This window comes from Triticum aestivum, chromosome 5D (genome assembly GCF_018294505.1).
Source record: "Triticum aestivum cultivar Chinese Spring chromosome 5D, IWGSC CS RefSeq v2.1, whole genome shotgun sequence".
NCBI classification, from domain to species: domain Eukaryota; kingdom Viridiplantae; phylum Streptophyta; class Magnoliopsida; order Poales; family Poaceae; genus Triticum; species Triticum aestivum.
The window spans coordinates 11,104,828-11,124,055 of NC_057808.1; the positions used below are offsets into that span (position 1 = coordinate 11,104,828).

Genomic DNA, 19,228 nt, shown 5'->3' on the forward strand with positions numbered 1-19,228 from the left:
AGGCCAAAATGTTTAATGCAAACATTGCAAAGTTAGATCCCAAAACAGTGACCTGCCACTTCATTGGCTATCCGGATAGATCAAAGGGCTTTCGGTTCTACTGTCCAGATAGATATACGAAGTTTGTAGAAACAAGACATGCAGTCTTCTTAGAGGACGAAATGATGAGGGGGAGCTTGGTAGCTCGGAAAATAGATCTTGAGGAAAAGAGGTTGCATGCACCTAATCCGATGATTCATGAGCCATTTTTCTCACTACCAGTTGCAACTCCACCCATGACAACTATGGGGGTAGACCCGGAATCCTGTCCGTCAGGAGCCGACTAAACCCATTGTTGAGCATGAAAGGGAGGTGCACCGGCAAAATTTAGAAGAAGTGCCAGAAGTTGAGGCACAGAATGTGCCAGAAACTGAGGCCCTTAGAAGGTCTAAAAGACATAAAAAGTCAGCTATTTCTACTGATTATAAAGTTTGTAACACGGTAATATTTCATACAGAAAAGGATCCCACATCATATGAAGAAGCCATGGGAAGCCCTCATTCATCGAAGTGGATGAAGGCAATGGAAGACGAGATGAAATCGATGAGTTCCAAAGATGTTTGGGACTTAGAGAAAATTCCTAAAGGAGCCAAAACAGTAGGCTGCAAATGGGTATACAAAATTAAGTATGACTCTAAAGGGAATGTAGAAAAGTATAAAGCACAACTCGTGGCAAAAGGATTTACACAAAGAGAAGGGATAGATTACAATGAGATATTTTCTCCAGTCTCATGTAGGGATTCCTTCATAATCGTAATGGCATTAGTTGCTCATTTTTGATTTAGAGTTACATCAAATGGACGTAAAGACGACATTTCTCAACGAGGATTTAAAAAAAATGTCTACATGAAACAACCCAAGGGTTTTATCATGGAAGGCAAGGAAAATATGGGATGCCGCCTGAAGAAATCTAAAGATATACCTTCAAGCACTCACCTCCCCGAGAATGGCGCCAGAAAAGAGCTTAGTTGACGGGGTGTGAGTGCCGCTTACCTAGCCTCCCCGGCAACGGCGCCAGAAAAGAGCTTGATGTCTACTACACAACCTTCTTCTTGTAGACGTTGTTGGGCCTCCAAGTGCAGAGGTTTGTAGGACAGTAGCAAATTTCCCTCAAGTGGATGACCTAAGGTTTATCAATCCGTGGGAGGTGTAGGATGAAGATGGTCTCTCTCAAGCAACCCTGCAACCAAATAACAAAGAGTCTCTTGTGTCCCCAACACACCCAATACAATGGTAAATTGTATAGGTGCACTAGTTTGGCGAAGAGATGGTGATACAAGTGCAATATGGATGGTAGATATAGGTTTTTGTAATCTGAAAAATATAAAAACAGCAAGGTAACTAATGATAAAAGTGAGCACAAACGGTATTGCAATGTGTGGAAACAAGGCCTAGGGTTCATACTTTCACTAGTGCAAGTTCTCTCAACAATAATAACATAATTGGATCATATAACTATCACTCAACATGCAACAAAGAGTCACTCCAAAGTCACTAATAGCGGAGAACAAACGAAGAGATTATGGTAGGGTACGAAACCACCTCAAAGTTATCCTTTCTGATCGATCTATTCGAGAGTCCGTAGTAAAATAACATGAAGCTATTCTTTCCGTTCGATCTATCATAGAGTTCGTACTAGAATAACACCTTAAGACACAAATCAACCAAAACCCTAATGTCACCTAGATACTCCAATGTCACCTCAAGTATCCGTGGGTATGATTATACGATATGCATCACACAATCTCAGATTCATCTATTCAAACCAACACAAAGTACTTCAAAGAGTGCCCTAAAGTTTCTACCGGAGAGTCAAGACCAAAACGTGTGCCAACCCCTATGCATAGGTTCATGGGCGGAACCCGCAAGTTGATCACCAAAACATACATCAAGTGGATCACGTGATATCCCATTGTCACCACAGATAAGCACGGCAAGACATATATCAAGTGTTCTCAAATCCTTAAAGACTCAAACCGATAAGATAACTTCAAAGGGAAAACTCAATCCATTACAAGAGAGTAGAGGGGGAGAAACAACGTAAGATCCAACTATAATAGCAAAGCTCGCGATACATCAAGATCGTATCACCTCAAGAACACGAGAGAGAGAGAGAGAGAGAGAGAGATCAAACACATAGCTACTGGTACATACCCTCAGCCGCGAGGGTGAACTACTCCCTCCTCGTCATGGAGAGCGCCGGGATGATGAAGATGGCCACCGGTGAGGGATCCCCCCCTCCGGCAGGGTGCCGGAACAGGGTCCCGATTGGTTTTTGGTGGCTACAGAGGCTTTCGGCGGCGGAACTCCCGATCTATTCTGTTCCCCGAAGGTTTTAGGGTATATGGATATATATAGGCGAAAGAAGTCGGTAAGGGGAGCCACGAGGGGCCCACGAGGGTGGAGGGCGCGCCCCCTGTCTCGTGCTCTTCTCGTTGATCCCCTGACGTGCACTCCAAGTCTCCTGGATTGCTTTTTTTCAAAAATAACTTCTCCCGAAGGTTTCATTCCGTTTGGACTCCGTTTGATATTCCTTTTCTTCAAAACACTGAAACAAGGGAAAAAACAGGAACTGGCAATGGGCTTTGGGTTAATAGGTTAGTCCCAAAAATAATATAAAAGTACATAGTAAAGCCCATTAAACATCCAAGATGGATAATATAATGGCATGAATACTTCATAAATTATAGATACGTTGGAGACGTATCACTTAGCCTTTATCACCGGGGTACTCTGTAGATATGAAGAGAATCCAGGCATAGAGCACTGGAAGATGGTAAAGAAAGCATTACGTTATGCGCAAGGCACGAAGGACTACATGCTAATATACAGGAGAAGTGATTCCCTAGAGATAAAAGGGTATTCAGACGCAGATTTTGCGGGGGACAAAGATGATAGAAAATCCACGTCAGGATACATATTCACCCTCGCTGGGGGAGCTATTTCGTGGAAAAGCTCCAAACAGTCGATAGTTGCATCATCCACGATATATGCAGAATTCATAGCATGCTTCGAGGCCACGTGGCAGGCGATATGGCTAAAGAAATTTATACCCGACTTGAAAGTGGTAGATTGTATTCACAAACCACTAAAGATGTACTGTGACAACCAGCCCGCAGTATTTTACACTCACAAAAACAAGTCGAGTAATGTTGCCAAAACAATAGAGATAAGGTATTATGTTATGAAAGATAAAATCTAGGATCAAACTATAAGTCTCGAGCATATAAGGAAAAAAGATATGCTTGCGGAGCCGCTAACGAAAGGCTTACTACCCAATGTGTTCAAGGAACACTTAGCCGGCATGGGTTTAAGGGAAAGCCTTATGATTCTTGGATAGGCCCAAAAGGAACAGAATTTGTTTATGAACAAAAATATGTTGTAGCTGTATGATTCTATCGGCAGTTAAGCTATGACGATGAAACATGCTCTATGTACCAATATGTGATGAAACAAATAAACTAGAAAGTATAAGGTTAAAAGTAAAGTTGAGATCAAGGGGGGGGAATGTTAGGTTGATCTCTCTCCCGTTCGAGCCCAACGGGTCGAACGGGCCCTTGCATCGCGCCCTGATCGGGGCGCCCAACCAAACCATGGTTGGTGGGCCCCTGTGACCCGCGCTATATAAACAGAGGTGGGGGCCGCGGTACGAGTCACGAGGTTAATCACTGCTACGAGCCCCACCGACACTCCCTACCGATCTAGGGTTAGCGCGATGCTCACGAGAAGCACACCACCGCCGCCATCTCCCTGCCATCACCAGCCACTACCTCGCCATGGCTGGCACCGGCTCGAGCTCTTCAACACCAAGAGAAGGTAGGACTACTGGATTGATCTAACCTACCCGATCCATGGATTTAACAGACATGTCCATGATCTTTGCCAGCGAAGATGATGGGGCGCCAACAAAAAATCCTGTCAGGAGTCTCGTTTCACCGGTGAAAGAAGCTAAGGAAAGTGTAGAAACAAGAATGGCAACTAAGGGATCCGAATCAAGAAACGTCATGGAACCATCTACGTCCGCCAATGGGTGACACCGATCGAGTTAAGACTTACTCCCTCCGTTCCTAAATATAATTCTTTTTAGACATTTCAAATGGACTACAACATACGGATGTATGTAGACATATTTTAGAGTATAGATTCATTCATTTTTCTCCGTATGTAGTCACTTGTTGAAATCTCTAGAAAGACTTATATTTAGGAACGGAGGGAGTACTATTCACCTCTTGTATTGCTTTGATCTATCCTGCTGCGCATTGTATCATGCCGCAGATCCGTATTGCTGTGAGTATCAATGCGGATGTGTGTCTATGTTTTGTTTTCCATTGAGATGATTTGTGTTTGTGGTTGTGATGGCATGAATAATGTAAGCCTATAGGCCAGAGACCTTGTATGTTGTGAACGTACGTATTTCTGAAACCTGAAGTTTGAAAGTTACTTCCTGGTGGCGCATTTGTGATGAAAAAGCGTTGTTTCTCCGTGGACCACACGACAACTCTGCATCTGCACATTTCTTTCTATTGAGATGCTTTGCGTTCATGTTTGTACTGGCATGAATGATGTAAGGCCTGCGACGTTGTATGCTGTCACTGTCAGTGTATTTCTGAAACCTGATGAAGCATAAAAGGTACTACTTGCTCCCTGATGGTGTATTTCTGCACGGACCATTGTCTGATTGTCTCTCTGTGCGACTTCAGACCGAGATTCTTGGGGAATGCAAACAACAGAAACATGCTAGTAGTACCAATCTACCATGAAATGGATGTTGACGCCAACAACATGATAATAGTATATGTAGTGTTACCAAATAACATCTGTCGCAGCAGGGGAGGCTTGTACAGCGATGCAGTCCTTTCGAGTGGGGTGGTTGTTTCAGTGGAGGAGGGAGCTCACGCCTTACGGTCGGAGGGGTGGTGGTGGCAGTAGTCTTCAGGGTTGCCGTCGCTGGAACCCGGCATCGCAAACTATGGGCTGACACTGTACCGCCATGGGCGTGGCGGCGCTCTTCTCCTATATGGCGCTTTGGGCACCCCCAGTCGCGGCAGCGCGCATTCCCCGCCCCCGCGAGCCTTGTTGGGCCCGCCCATGCGCGGGGGGCGCGCCCCTTTTTTTTTACTTTTCCTTTTTATTTTCTATTTTTGTTTTATTCTATATTAAAATAATTCTGTATTGGTTCTAAAATTCAAAAAATTGTGAATTATCATAAAAACAATTCTTGAATAAAAAAGTTTACGATTCAAAAGAATGAATATTTTTTAAATTTAATGAACATTTTTTTATACTTTGATGAACATTTTATAGTTCATGAACAACTTTTAAATTCGATGAATAATTTTTGAACTTGATGAACAAAATTTGTATTCAAGAAAATTTTGATGAAAAATGGATGAAGAAATTTTGAAATCAATGAACAAACTTTGAGTTTGATGAACATTTTTTGAAAATGATGAACAAAATTTGAATTTAATGAATATTTTTTAGATCGATGAACAAATTTCAAATTTTGGTGAACATATTTTTAATCCCACGAACAAAAAATTGAATTCGATGAACATTTTTTGAATTGGTGGACATGTTTTTACATTGGTGAACATTTTTTCAATTCGATGAACAAAAACGTGTTCATGAATTTTTGCAAAAAAGTGAAAAATTAAAGATGAAAAAGAAAAAAAAGGAAAGGAGAAAAGAAAAAAAGAAGAAAACTGGGGGACCTCGCTCCCCACAGGGGCCGCCCCAGAAGGCGCGCAGGTGAGCTGAGGGGGTGCGCGCCACGGCACTAGGGGCGCCTTACACGCCATATAGGATCCGCCTACCACGATGCCTCTCTCCGAAGACTTCTTCCTCTCCCTCTTTGTGAACCATTAGTCAAACTCCCTTTGCCCGAGTTGGTTCGTTGTGATCTGGTGTTCTCGTGTGGGAGCGACCATGTGTCGCTTGATGCGAGAGAAAGCGTGTGCTCGTGGAAGCAGTCGCTATAAATGGACCGGCCCATGTAGGCTCCAAGTTTGTTCTTCCTTTCTCATGTTTTCTTCTTTCTTCTTTTTTTTCTTTTATTGTTATTTTCCAAAAATATTGTAACTACATATATTACAAAACATAAAATCAATGAAAACAAATCATGAATTCAAATATATATTAACGCAATGTATTTTTTTGTTACAACAACAAACCTTTAATCTCAAATAAGTTAGGGTAGGTTAGAGATGAAACTCATAAGATCTCACAACCAACTCATGGTTCTGACAGATATATAATTGTTAACTTAATTAATGTTGATAGCATACAAAAACATTTGTGACATTTAATTATTTTCACGTGTTTCAATAAAATGTATGTGACATTGTAAAAAAGTTAATCATGTATTGGAAAAATGTTAAACATGTATAAAAATATTTTAATTTATATAAAAATGGACAAATATGTATGAAAAAGGTAGACATAAAAAACCCGAGTGCAGCGTTTTGGCACCCAGGCTCATCTATACCCGGTCAGAAAAAATCAAAACAAATACTAGAAAAATTCAAACAATTCAAGATTTTTTTTGTGGTAGATAATTTGATTCTAAAGTTCGCTCCAATTTTTAGATCATTGGACACATGAGCAACTCTCAGCAAAAAAGACAAATCGGGTTAGAATAGTTCGTGCACAGTAAACATTTTTACAAACTTCAAATTTGTATTTTTTGCCGAGGGCTATTTAGATGTCCAAATGATTTAAAAGTCGGTTCGTTGTGATCGGCAAACCCTATTTGACGCTGCAGGTGCCCATTATTGTGTATTTTGCAAACGGGTGCCTGCAATGCCCCGCGCTGGGCCGGCTCATTCTAATTTTTTCCTCTGTTTTTGGAAAACGTCAAAAAAAGCTGGCACTACGTTTCGAACCCGCAACCTCTCGATTGCAACTGCTACGGTCTAATTTGTTTTATAGGAGCTCCCGGTGTGATCTGGGGTCCGGTGTGCGAGCGACTATATGTCGGTTAGCGTGAGAGGGAGCGTGCGCTCGTGCAAGCCGTCTATATAAATGGGCCTGTCCATGTAGGTTCCAGGTTAGATCTTCGTTTTCCTTGTTTGTTTCCTATTTTCATTTTTCCTTCTTTTGTCCCAATTTTCAAAATACATTGTAACTACATATATTTTCGAAAACGTAAAATTAGTTAAGAAAATTGTGAATTTGAATAAATGTTAATGCAATGTAAAAACATTGTTAGCTTAATTAAGAAAATCTTGATAGCATACAATAAAATGTTTGTGAAATTTTAAAAAATGTTCACACATTTTAATAAAATGTATATCATGTCTTCGAAAAATGCTAAACATGCTTAAAATATAATTTTGACTTATACAGAAATTTTACAAGTGTATATGTAAAAAGTAGACATCAAAAATATATTTTGGAAAAAAATTAATCTTGCAATTATTATTTTTAACCTGTATAAAAAATGTTCCTTATGGATATAAATGATGGGAAATTGTAAAAAATGTACATTATTTATATACAGAATGTACACGTGTTTTAATAAAATATTTCTGACATTATGAAAAAAATGTGAATCATGTATCTCAGAAATTGTAAAGCATGTATGAAAAAATGTTCTTGATTTATAAAAAAAATGTACTTCACCGGCCTCGTCAACGCGCGGCAGCGGCCGGAGTTATAGTCGTTGCAGGTGGAGGCGGTGGTGCTGATGGGGGCGGCGCGGTGGCGGAAGGAGGCAGGCGTGCGGTGTCGCGTGGTCGACTGGCTGCAGGACGCCATGGGCCTCGCCATGACTATGCCAAGCAGCGTCCGCACGTGTCGGCGGGCACGGGAAGTCGTCAATCGGGAAGAGGTCCCGGACATGAGCAACGATCAATACGCCCGGGATGAAGTCAATGGCGTGCACGCAAGTGGCAATTCTGATTTGACTGCATATACTACTGCCGTAGCAGGCTAGAGCAATTCTGATGTGTCATGTGTGCTAGACAAACCATATTAACATATTTTGTTAGAAAATGGAAGAGATGTGTAGTTCAAGTAGTAAAGGAGAACATACGTGCTATGAGTCCCTGAATATAAGCAGACAATTGCTGGAAAAACCATCACCATAACCAGATAAATCATTGCGTCACTCCTTGAGGGTTGGAGCGGCTTTATTAGACAACTAGCTAGGGACATCACATGTTAATCATATATATGATCTCTGTTGACTGATTTAGTTGGTCGTTGTAGGCATCCGGGTTGGCGATAAGGTAGGCCTCGATGGCCTTGAAGATGGCCGTGACATAGCCCTTGGCCTTGGTGATCTCATCCTGCACCTCCACGCCCGGCAGCAGGTTGTATGTCGATTCCACCTTCACCACGCTGCCGCCGTTGGCTGCCCACTCCACCTTGATGTGCGACGTGGCCGTCTCAATCGCGGCGCTGATGCCACCGCCCTCGATGAGGGTCGACTTGCACTCGCACTTGTCCGCGTCAAGGAACTCGAGCCTCTCCTTCATGAGGTTGAAGGGCATGGCTGCAAGGTAGGGAACTGTGTTTCAAGCTTTGACCATGTGAATCAGATTGCAGGTGAGATGAACTGCTGTATGTGATGCATACCTGAGGTGAAGTTGAACTGCCTGACGCTACCTACGCCGCCTTCTCCCTCAACAACGTGGGCGCTGGCGACGATCTGCGGCACGAGCTTGGGGGCCAGGGTGTGCCAGTCCATGACGCTGGCGCGGAAGAGGCGCGGGGCGGCGGCCGGCGACTCGATCTCATGAGTCCAGCTGTTGGTGGAGGCCATTGCTGTGAATGATGATCAACCGGTGCAGGTGCAAATGATGTGAGCTGTGGCTGTTGTTGTAATGGCGCAGGGCTGCTTTGCTTCATGGAGAGCAGAAGCGAGCGCTATAGATAAGGGTTCGAGAGCTGGGGTTGGTGAAACTTGACCGGATGGGTCTGGTCAGTGAACTGGAGCCTGGTGACGGCGCCAAAGCCAGGGTGGACTAGGCTGTTCATTGTTGGGTCTGAAAGCTCGCGCTTTCGTCAATGTGGAACAATGTGTTCTCTATCCAATCGGGCAATTGGCACCACGATCTGCGTGGGAAATTATTCTAGTCCTAGGTGTGATTAGCCAGCTGCATTATTACCCATTAACAAATGGAAGGAAATCTTGAGACGAGTCACACACCGTTGACCCATGTTCCATCCCATGCACGGCCGTGATCCCAAGGGACCGTCAACAGCGTCAACAGCGTCAAAACCGAACCGGGAGTACGGGTTTTTTCCCTTTTCGACAGAGGCACGCCCATGCCTCTCGCGGAAGCAAAAACGTGCCTCTCGCGGAAGGAAAAAAAGAAGAAGAGAAAACGCGTTATTTTTTTCGTTTCCCAGAGGCACGACCGTGCCTCTCGCGAAAGCACAACCATGCCTCTCGCTAAAGTACAACCGTGCCTCTCGCCGAAGCAAAACCATGCCTCTCGTGGAAGGAAAAAAACAGAAAACGCCTTTTTTTCTGTTTTCGAGAGGCACGGCCTTGCCTCTCACAAAAGCACAACCGTGCCTCCCGCGGAAGGAAAAAACAGAAAGCATGTATTTCTTTTTGTTTCCGAGATGCACGGCCGTGCCTCTCGCGAGAGCAAAACCGTGCCTCTCGCCGAACAAAAACATAAAACACGTTTTTCTCCGTTTCCGAGAGGCACGGCCGTGACTCTCGCAAAAGCAAAACCGTGCCTCTCGCGGAAGCAAAACCGTGACTCTCACGGGGAAAAAATAAAACGCGTTTTTTCACGCAAAAATAGTTGTTTTTTGAAAAAAGAATTGATCCAAAGGCTAAGGAAGACCGGTGGAAAACCGAAATGTCCAAAAACCCCGGAAAAAATGTTTAAAAAGTCGAAAACACGTGCGGAAAAATAAAAAAATTCCGGAGGGAGCGCTCAGAGTGAGACACGTGGCGGGAGGCTGAGAGCGCGCCAAGTGGCGCTGGTCGTTGTGAGGCTCCCGAAGGAGCGCTCGTCAACTAGTTGCTCCCTTGGTTTCTTCATGGCCTACGAAGACTCTCGGATTAGGGTGAGGAGGGAAGACCATGGCGTCGCAGCCTATGCGTTGACCCCGTACCGGCTGGGGGGGGGGGGGGGGGGGGGGGGTTGGCGCTCTTCTCCGCCTCCGGTGGCAAGAGATACTCACGTAGTACTACTATCATTTTAAGCTGTTTTTTTAAAACCACCTCATATATTAATTAATTAAGAAAGTTATTATAATCGTTCATTACAAACTTCACTGCACAGGGCAGAGCATCATTAACAAGGATACCATCCGATCTACTATCGAAGCTAAACTTTGCAATCGTATGGGCCACAACATTAGCCGAAAGATTAATCTTGGAATATTTGAAATTATTTAAAAGCTTTGATAAACTCCTCGCTTCCTTTTTCAAATCGGCCGGTGGGGACCTATCAACTATTTCATTTGCAAGAGACGCAACCACAAAAGCACAGTCAGTCTCTAATATGACAGGATTGTGAAAAGTGATGCTCGGAGTTCCGCCTCCTCCACACTTTTACAAAGCCCAATGTAATCCCAGGAAGAGACGAGGACCTTCCCGAAGAGTCCCTGGCCACCACGCCCACACTTGCAGCGCTAATGCTCTCCACAAAGCTTGCATCGACATTGATCTTAATATAATTCGAGGAAGGGGGTTGCCATAACACCTGAGTTTCCAAAGGATTAGGAACAAGTTTTAATCCATACTGCGAACCTTTACCTTTATTTTTCGAGTCCACCTATGGACAGGAGTGAATTGCAACAAATGACAGACCAATGATTCTCCACAAAATTACCAGAGGCCGAGACAAGTTCCTTCCCCGTACCAAATATCAAGTTATTTCTCAAACGCCGAGCTCTTCAGGAAATGAATATAATTTGGTCACGCATAGTAGCACTCAATTGGTCCAAAAGAATAAGAAACCAATCAGGCCCGAATGCTTGGAAACCTCCTCCCGAGGAATATCCCATATGTCCCTCATGGACATACGCAACGCATATGCCTTAGGGCACTTTACTAGTGCATGAAACTTACTTTCATCTTCCACTCCACAAATAGAGCATGTACTGAGAGTGGCTTGGTGGTGCAAGACTCTGTTTACCTGGACGGACAAACTATTCGTAGCGGTACGCCACGCAAAAATCTCGATCTTCTAAGGAATATTGGCCTTCCAAATAATATCCCAAAATCTTCCTTTCCCCCAACACAGTGCCACTCTATTGCCCTTCGTCTTCTTTACGTTCCTTTAGATTAAGCACAAGCATGTACGCGCTTTAACTGAGAATAAACCATCTTTCTCAAAGTGCCAAGCTATAAAATCACCTTCCCCCGACGACGACTGAAGACGTAAACTTAATATCTCCTCTGCGTCATGTGGATAAAACAATTGCCTAACCAAATTCTCATCACATCTCCTCGGTTCCCTCAATTCAAGGCCAGAGATTCTTGGTAGCCAATTATCCACGAACCAGTCAACTATGCTCCAGATTTGTTATTTCCATGAGTGTTAATGTTGCTATGTGTTTGTGTTTAATTACTTTTTCCATCGAGAGGTTTGTGTTGGTGTTAGTGATGGCATGAATAATGTAAGCCCAGAGGGAAGAGACCTTGTACGTTGTGAATCATTTCTGAAACCCGAAGTATAAAAGCTACTCGTTGTTGGATGCATCTTACTAATCAAGAGGACATTTAAATGATCGTTGGATGGATTTTCTCCTACATTGGTCGTTTCATTCTATTAGTACTACAACAAAGGTCATGTCAAGAGGACATCTGCATGAGCAAATACCTGGTTCTAACCTCCAAAGAAGGATTTTGTAAGATTTGGATGGATTGTTTTCTACATCGGTCGTTTGACTCTATTTGTACCACATTCAACTGACGAGTTCTCAAGATTCTAGCAACCAACTCGCTGGTGAAATCCCTTATCCAATATAACATCACTAAGCTATCTGAATTTGTCATGCAATACTTTATCAGGAAGGATACCACTAGGGCAAAAGGTGCGGCCGCTTAGGGCTGTCTCAAATAAGGGCCCAATACATCTAATGCCTATAAGTTACAAAATTATGATTGTAGAACATAACACTATTAAGGGGTGCACAGGGGGCATTTGCCCCCCCCCCCCCACACTTCACCATGTTGTATTTATTCAATAGTCATTTATGATAGAGTACATGTATCTACTACTATTTTATATTATAACATGAAAATATAATAATATTTTTGCATTGATTTGTAATCCACAAGACCATCGAAACGAGAGAAGGGGTACAAGGACTTGTATATTCAAAATCTTACAAAAACCATAATCGCAATTCTGGTTCCAGGACTACCTCCGTAAAATAGAAAGTGACACCACTCTGTTACACAGAAAGGAAGCTCTCAATATTGTGCAAGTATTTAAAGGGATTATGGTAAACAATACAATGCTCAAGATTCTTTCTGAGTTTGTTCAACAGAAAATTCCTTACTTGAAAAATGCATACACCGATGGTGCAAATTTGAAAATAAGAGGACAACTAAGATCCAAAGTGTCAAGCATCGAACATACAGAGCGAGAGAAAATGTAAAGACAATTGAATGTCTTTGTCACCAAGTCTGGCCTAGCAAGTTACTTAAAAACTTGATCTAGTACATATATACCTGAAATATCACTTATGCACATTCAGTAAGAACTCAGTTTCTAACATTTCCAAGCTGATTTCAACAATAGTAACTTGACAAAGTGAGCAAAAGGGTCATCTTTTTCTATATTCAATGGGAAATAGAGCAAAAGGGCTTCATTACTGGAGGTACACAAGGTCTTGCATCGAAGCATTACAAGTTCAAGTATTGCACTAAACCATTGATGTTCATTTGAATAGAGCATTCATTGAGTCAATAGATTAGGATATTAACCAAGAAACCAATTCTGGGAGTACTAAAAAATGATAAAACCTATACAAACTACATATATCATCTACTAAAGAGGTAATTGCAAACTTGCCAAATTTCATTGTAGTACAAAGTCTTCAAGTGGAAAACACTGCATTGGCTTATGTAAGTAGTGGACTGATAACGAATACTCTTGAGTGAGGATTTTTTATTGCTCTTGGGATCCAGGAGCGCGGAATTTTGAAAAAAAAATCATATTTCAAAACTAAAATTGCAAAACCAAATACACACATATATAGGGATGTATAATGCATTAGTGTAATCTTTCATGCTGAAACTGAAATATATTTTACTTAAGCTAAAAAAAAGAACTTTGATAGTGAATAGTGTGTGCACTAGAAATACATGATTTCCTTTTTATATATATCACATAAAACCATAGTTCACCATGTGACTTTACAAATATTTAGTATACATCTTTTTCTGAATTTTTTAAAACTTAGAAGGTTTTTTATTCTTTCAAAATTCGAGCCCCATAGAGCCCAGGAGTTATTAGGCATTTCTAAAATACTCCCTCTGTCGCATAATATAAGATGTTATTAAATTCAATACGGTACGGATGGGGTTCAGCTTCTTTGAGCAATGCTGCCTTGCCTAAATGGCTAGCAACAGCCGGCTTAAACTAATCTAGGGGACTAATTTGTTGTACCTATTAGTGATCAGGCCTTTGACAAAAATGAACTTTGTACAAAAAAAAGAGTAGTGATCAAATTTATATATTGGCCAAATGATTAAGACTGTGGTTATTAGCTTTAACAAGGGCTGGGCAGCTCCCCCCCATTCATGATGTGGCAGATCTCCAGTGCCGGGCTGGGCTGCGAACGCAGAAAAGGCCGATCCATGGAAGGCCCAGCCCACCTACTGCTTGTCCTCCTAGAGTTTTTCCGCCGAAAAAAAAAGCAAAAAAGGAGAGCAAAAGAACAAGATGCGCCGGCGGAGGACGGGAGGAGGTCTCCGGCGAGCGAGCGGAAACCATGGAACGGAGCAGCGGTAGCTGCGGTAGCCGAGGCCGTCGTTCTCCTCTCCGGATTCTTCTACCGTATCCGCAAGCGCGGGGCGCAGACCCCAGCAACCGCCCCGTCGCCGCCTCTGGTAATCCACCTCCGTCTGTTCCTCTGCTCTGCATCGATTCAGTTTTCGTTCGCTGGTGCCGTAGTTGGTGCGAGGCGTAGGGTTTGCTCAGGCCGTGTGGTAGAGGTACACGCGGGCAGGCAACCATGGTGGGAAATTTATTTTGCCGGCAACCGGCCTCTCTCAGATGCCAATGCTCCCGGTGTTCTTTAATTCGGCCCAAAATTACATCAAACCTAACGGCCTTAATGCACAGCACATGTACGAATGCAAGTTGTCCATGTTTTTTTTCTACACACAGACAGAACACACCCCAAAATGCTATCAATTCGCCATGCTTGCTCCCGGTGATATGAGGTGAGGGCAAACCAATGAAAAAAATAGCGCGCTACAAAATATAGCAAGGCCCTTCTCGAAATGCTACACAAATTATAGCGTGCTAATAGCATGCTATATTTTAAAATAGCGTTTGCAAAAAATGACAAATATATTCATAAATAAAGTATTTCAGTACCTTAAGACACCACCATAGAGGGACATATAATCTAGCCAAATAGCTAGATAGGATGCATATATAGTCAATCTATTACATATATTAATTCTGAACATTGAGCAGCTAGCCTACATCTACCGTGCAATAACCACAAAGTAAAACCTGTGTTTTCCTATTTTTCTGATTTTTTTTCATCATTTGAACGCTATAACGCTAAACGCTACAACGTTATAGCGCCGTGTAGCGCGCTAATTACGTGAATAGCGCCATAGCGGCTGAATTTGCTAAAATATAGCGTTTCCCTTCCGAATACGCTATAACGGCGCTATAGCGTCGTTATAGCGCGCTATTTTTTTCGTTGGGGCAAACAGGTTATTGCTCCTTTTCAGTGTAAACATAATGGTCATGATAGCAAGATTCGAATTATGAATTGTTTGTATTACAGAGACAATATATTCTAGCCCTTTGAGTCAGGCTTTCAGCGGCCGTTGTGCAAGTGCGCACGCGTGTGTGTATTTGTGAGTTGTATACTGTGTTTCTTAAAAAACATTCAGATAGTTTAGAGAATTGCATAATAGTGAGGAAATTTGCAGTATGAATTTATGATCCTCCATGGTTCAGAAGCGAGAAAGGGCGGCCACATTCATGGATGAATTAGACAAACTTATAAACATTCTGTGTGCGTGTATCCACGAGTTGTATATTGTGTTTCTTCAAATAATTTAGAGAAATTACGAAAAAGTGAAGACATTTTCAGTACAACTCTATGATTCTCCATTGTTTAGAAGCGAGAAATGGCAGCCTCATTCACAAATGAGTTCGAAAAACTCACAAACTCCTGGAAGGCCCAGCCCACCTACTGCTTGTCCTCCTAGAGTTTTTCTGGGCTAACAAGCTAGCGAACGCAGAGAAGGCCGAACGCATGGAAGGCCCAGCCCACCTACTGCTTGTCTTCCTAGAGTTTTTCTGCCCTAAGAGAAAGCTAAAAAGGAGAGCAAAAGAACAAGATACGCCGGCGGAGGACGGGAGGTGGTATCCGGCGAGCGAGCGGAAAGCATGGAACGGAGCAGCGGCAGCTGCGGTGGCCGAGGCCGTCGTTCTCCTCTCCGGCTTCTTCTACTGTATCCGCAAGCGCGAGGCAACCGCCTGTTCGCAAACGAACACGTCACCGTGTACCCCCAACACCGAGGGTGAACGGCGGCTATGGGCTGCCCTAGGTCGACCTGATCGCCCCTAGGGCATCGAGGTTCGCCGCCCTGCAATAAAGAAGAACGAACGAAGAACAAGGAAGAAAAAAAACAAGGAGAAGATAAAAGTAAAGGTAAAAGATGATAAATTGATTTGTCGATTGTGAATTGTTCAATCGGCCGTCACCCCTTAGGTATATAAGAGGCGGCTGGACCTCCCGTGTAAGAAAAAGGCTCGGATTCACGTCCAAAACCCTAGTCAAATTCGGATTGGTTTTGTCGGAACTTTCCAAAACTGTCCGGTTTAAATTGGCTGTACACTGTGGGTCTTTTTTGTGGTGGGAAACGACCTTGGATGGAAACGAGTCCAAAAGCAATTTTGACCGTTTCGACGAGATGAACAACTTTTATGTTGAACGTTTTTTGGTCAAAGGTCATCTTGAGGGTCAAATCGCTCGCGCAAAACAGGTTATTATACGCGCTACCCATCAGACAGGGTGTCTGGTGGGGCGCGCCATTTTTTGCCTCCTGACAGAGCTGCATTCGGATGGCTCTAACTTTTGCATATGAACTCGAATTGGAACAGTTTTTATATCAAAATCGATCGTTTCGACGAGGCGAAGACAATCTGTGTAGATCATTTTTCCATACGAGACCGTCTTGGGAGCGTAATCAGCCAAATAGTGTTCTGAATACGAAATCTGAGTACTTAAACACAACTTTGGCTTTAGAGATGAGATCGGATGGCTATGGCCCAAATATCAAAGTTTCTCCTTTTGACGATATAGAACTTTCTCGCTTTGAACACTTTTTCATTTGATGCCATCTTAATTGTGTTTTTGACCATGCCAAAATCTGGTGTCAACACCGCCCCGTCGCGGCCTCTGGTAATCCAGCCCCGTCAGTTCCTCTGCTCTGCATCCATTCAGTTTTTGTTCGCTGGTGCCGTAGTTGGTGCGAGGAGTTGGGTTTGGTCAGGTTGTGTAGTAGAGGTACACGCGTGCAGGCAACCACGGTGCTCTTTAATTCGGCCCAAAATTACATCAAACCTAACGGCCTCAATGCACTGCACATGTATATGAATGCAAGTTGCCCATGTTTTTTCTACGCACAGACAGACCACACACCCCAAAATGCTGTCCATTCGCCATGCTTGGCTCCCGGTGATACGAGGTCAGGGCAAACAAGTTCTTGCTCCTTTCAGTGTAACCATAAAAGGTCTGGATAGCAAGATTCGAATTATAAATTGTTTGTGAGTTGTCACAGAGACAATATACTCTAGATCTCTGGGTCAGGCTTTCAGTGGCCGTTGTGTAAGCGTGCATGTGCGTGTATCCATGAGTTGTATCACAGAGAGAAATGTGTTTATCAGTCGCCTCTTGTGAAGTTCACCATTCACCAATTAGGACAAGTATACAGTCAAGAAATATTCACCCTTCACCATTCACCATGGTTCAGAAGCGAGAAAGGGCGGCCACATTCATGGATGAATTAGACAAACTTACAAACATTCTGTTTAGAGAAATATTTTGAAGAATACAAAACACTCAAGAAATTTTAGAGAAATTACAAAACAGTCAAGAAATTTTCAAGACAACTATGTGATTCTCCATGGTTTAGAAGTGAGAAATGGCAGCCTCATTCACAAATGAGTTTGACAAGTTCACAAACACAAATGTGTTTATAGTCACCACTGGAAAAGTTCACAATTCACCAACTAGAACATGTATACAGTCATTCATTCATTCCTTTAAACTATTAAAATCTTTTAGTATGCATTAAATTGTAAGCCGGTCAGAGAGTCGTCACCTCAGTCTCAGCACAACTAATTGTGTAAAGGCATTAAAAACTATGTTCTTTTGTTGTAAGAGGAGAAGACTACATGCCACCAATTAGCGCCCAAGACATTACCAGGCTCACCACCACATTATGGCTCCCCTACCGCTATTTGCTTTTGCTGCTAGTGTTGTGCACTGAGAATTGACGAGGTGACGAGGAGCGAACGGCGCCACATCAGAGGAACATTCTAAGCTCGGACTAGTCAAGTAGATGAGCCAGCCTACGACGTAGGGACTGACAGAAGGCTACGCTTTCTGAAGTTCTACAACTATATTTTTACTTATATAAGTTTTTCAAAAGCATCGTCATGCTTCTTGCATACCCATGAATAATTTGTACGTATGCAGACAAATTGGGGCTACATATCTCTTTACTTGCTGATGAAAATATTTGAAGATCTCTCTGCTCAGTACATAACTGGCAAGACCGAAAATTTAATACATCCATCTATATGATACATTTCTGTGGTGCAATATTGCTATACTTGAAACATAGTTCGCATAATAGACACAAAAGATGACACTAATAAATTATGGTATGACAGATTTGTCTGTCTGATTTCACCTGGGGGCAGAGAGCACTGATGCATTAGGCAGGACAGAGAAGTTGGGTTGACCAACTGGCACAACGACCCTAGCGCTTAGATCGAAGAAGTTGTAGTTCAAGTCTGATTCCACACGTCTTTCTCCTTCCATGAACTTCACCACCACCGACATGGAAGGCCTTCTGTTGCTGTCACTTTGCAAGCACCACACTGCGAGCTTCATGATTTCAATCACTTCTTCCTTGTTACAGAAGTGCATATCTTTGACATTCATGTCGATCATATCTTCCAGTTGAGAATTCATTGCCTTCTCTCGTAGCACCATAATGAGCTGAGCGCTCTCATCAGGCTGAGAGTAGTCGATGTTCTTTCTTCCACTTAAGATTGCCATGACCACGATACCAAAACTGTAAACAGCGACCTTCTCGGTGATTTTTGGTGTCAGCCATTCGGGTGCCATGTATCCAGGTGTTCCTCTCATTCGTGTCACCACACGACTCTCTTCCCTATCTATCAGTTTGGATAATCCAAAGTCTGCAACTTCGGCATTGAAGTTATCATCTAAGAGGATATTATGTGGTTTAATATCTAGATGAGCAATTCGCTGCCTGCACCCTTCGTGAAGGTAGTATAAGCCCCTGGCAATATCAGTGATGATCCTACGGCTTATGCATCCGCGGGGCAACCCCGTGGATGTGGCCTGCGGCCTTGGCCTTGTCTAGAATGGTCGCAAGTGCATCGACCACCATATTGAACAGAAAAGGGGAGAAGGGGTCACCCTGTCTAACCCCACAGTGTGTGGCGAAGAAGGGGCCGATCTTCCCATTAATGTTCACAGCTGTACGTCCATAAGAGACCATCTGCATGACACCCCAACCATTCCTCTCCTCCTCCCTGGGTGCCTAGGGAGGCGACAGACATTGCGTTGCCACCGGATCATTAGCCGGTATCATGAAGCGCTATTGTCGCAGGGATATGAGTCATCTCAGGTGGGAGAGCAGCCAAACAAAAAAAGCAAAAGCATCAGTGAGGTGAGCCATGATAAGCTTATATTGTTTTTTTTAAACATCTTGTTCCTCTTATAAAAGCCAGATGGGCCTTTTTTAGGGGGC

General features: G+C 43.1%; 2 protein-coding genes across 2 annotated transcripts; both read right to left on the minus strand.

Moving 5' to 3' along the window:
* Positions 1-8,021: 8,021 nt before the first annotated feature.
* LOC123124104 (pathogenesis-related protein 1) lies at positions 8,022-8,870 on the minus strand. The gene is made up of 2 exons (XM_044544804.1): positions 8,620-8,870; positions 8,022-8,536 (listed from the first exon to the last, which is right to left on the minus strand). The coding sequence occupies exons 1-2, from the start codon at positions 8,804-8,806 to the stop codon at positions 8,196-8,198; spliced, it is 528 nt and encodes a 175-aa protein (XP_044400739.1). The 5' UTR covers positions 8,807-8,870; the 3' UTR covers positions 8,022-8,195.
* A 9,262-nt stretch (positions 8,871-18,132) lies between these two features.
* On the minus strand, positions 18,133-18,982 carry LOC123126339 (probable receptor-like protein kinase At5g20050). Its single transcript, XM_044546694.1, has 2 exons — positions 18,905-18,982; positions 18,133-18,834 (listed from the first exon to the last, which is right to left on the minus strand). The coding sequence occupies exons 1-2, from the start codon at positions 18,980-18,982 to the stop codon at positions 18,133-18,135; spliced, it is 780 nt and encodes a 259-aa protein (XP_044402629.1).
* Positions 18,983-19,228: the final 246 nt, after the last annotated feature.

Bases quoted from the DNA above. Each gene is read 5' to 3' on its own strand.
- LOC123124104 (XM_044544804.1), bottom strand. From the start codon at position 8,806: ATGGCCTCCACCAACAGCTGGACTCATGAGATCGAGTCGCCGGCCGCC. The intron at 8,537-8,619 runs GTATGCATCACA...CCTACCTTGCAG, and splicing joins GCAGTTCAACTTCACCTCAG to CCATGCCCTTCAACCTCATG.
- LOC123126339 (XM_044546694.1), bottom strand. From the start codon at position 18,982: ATGCAGATGGTCTCTTATGGACGTACAGCTGTGAACATTAATGGGAAG. The intron at 18,835-18,904 runs GTTAGACAGGGT...CGACCATTCTAG, and splicing joins TCTTCGCCACACACTGTGGG to ACAAGGCCAAGGCCGCAGGC.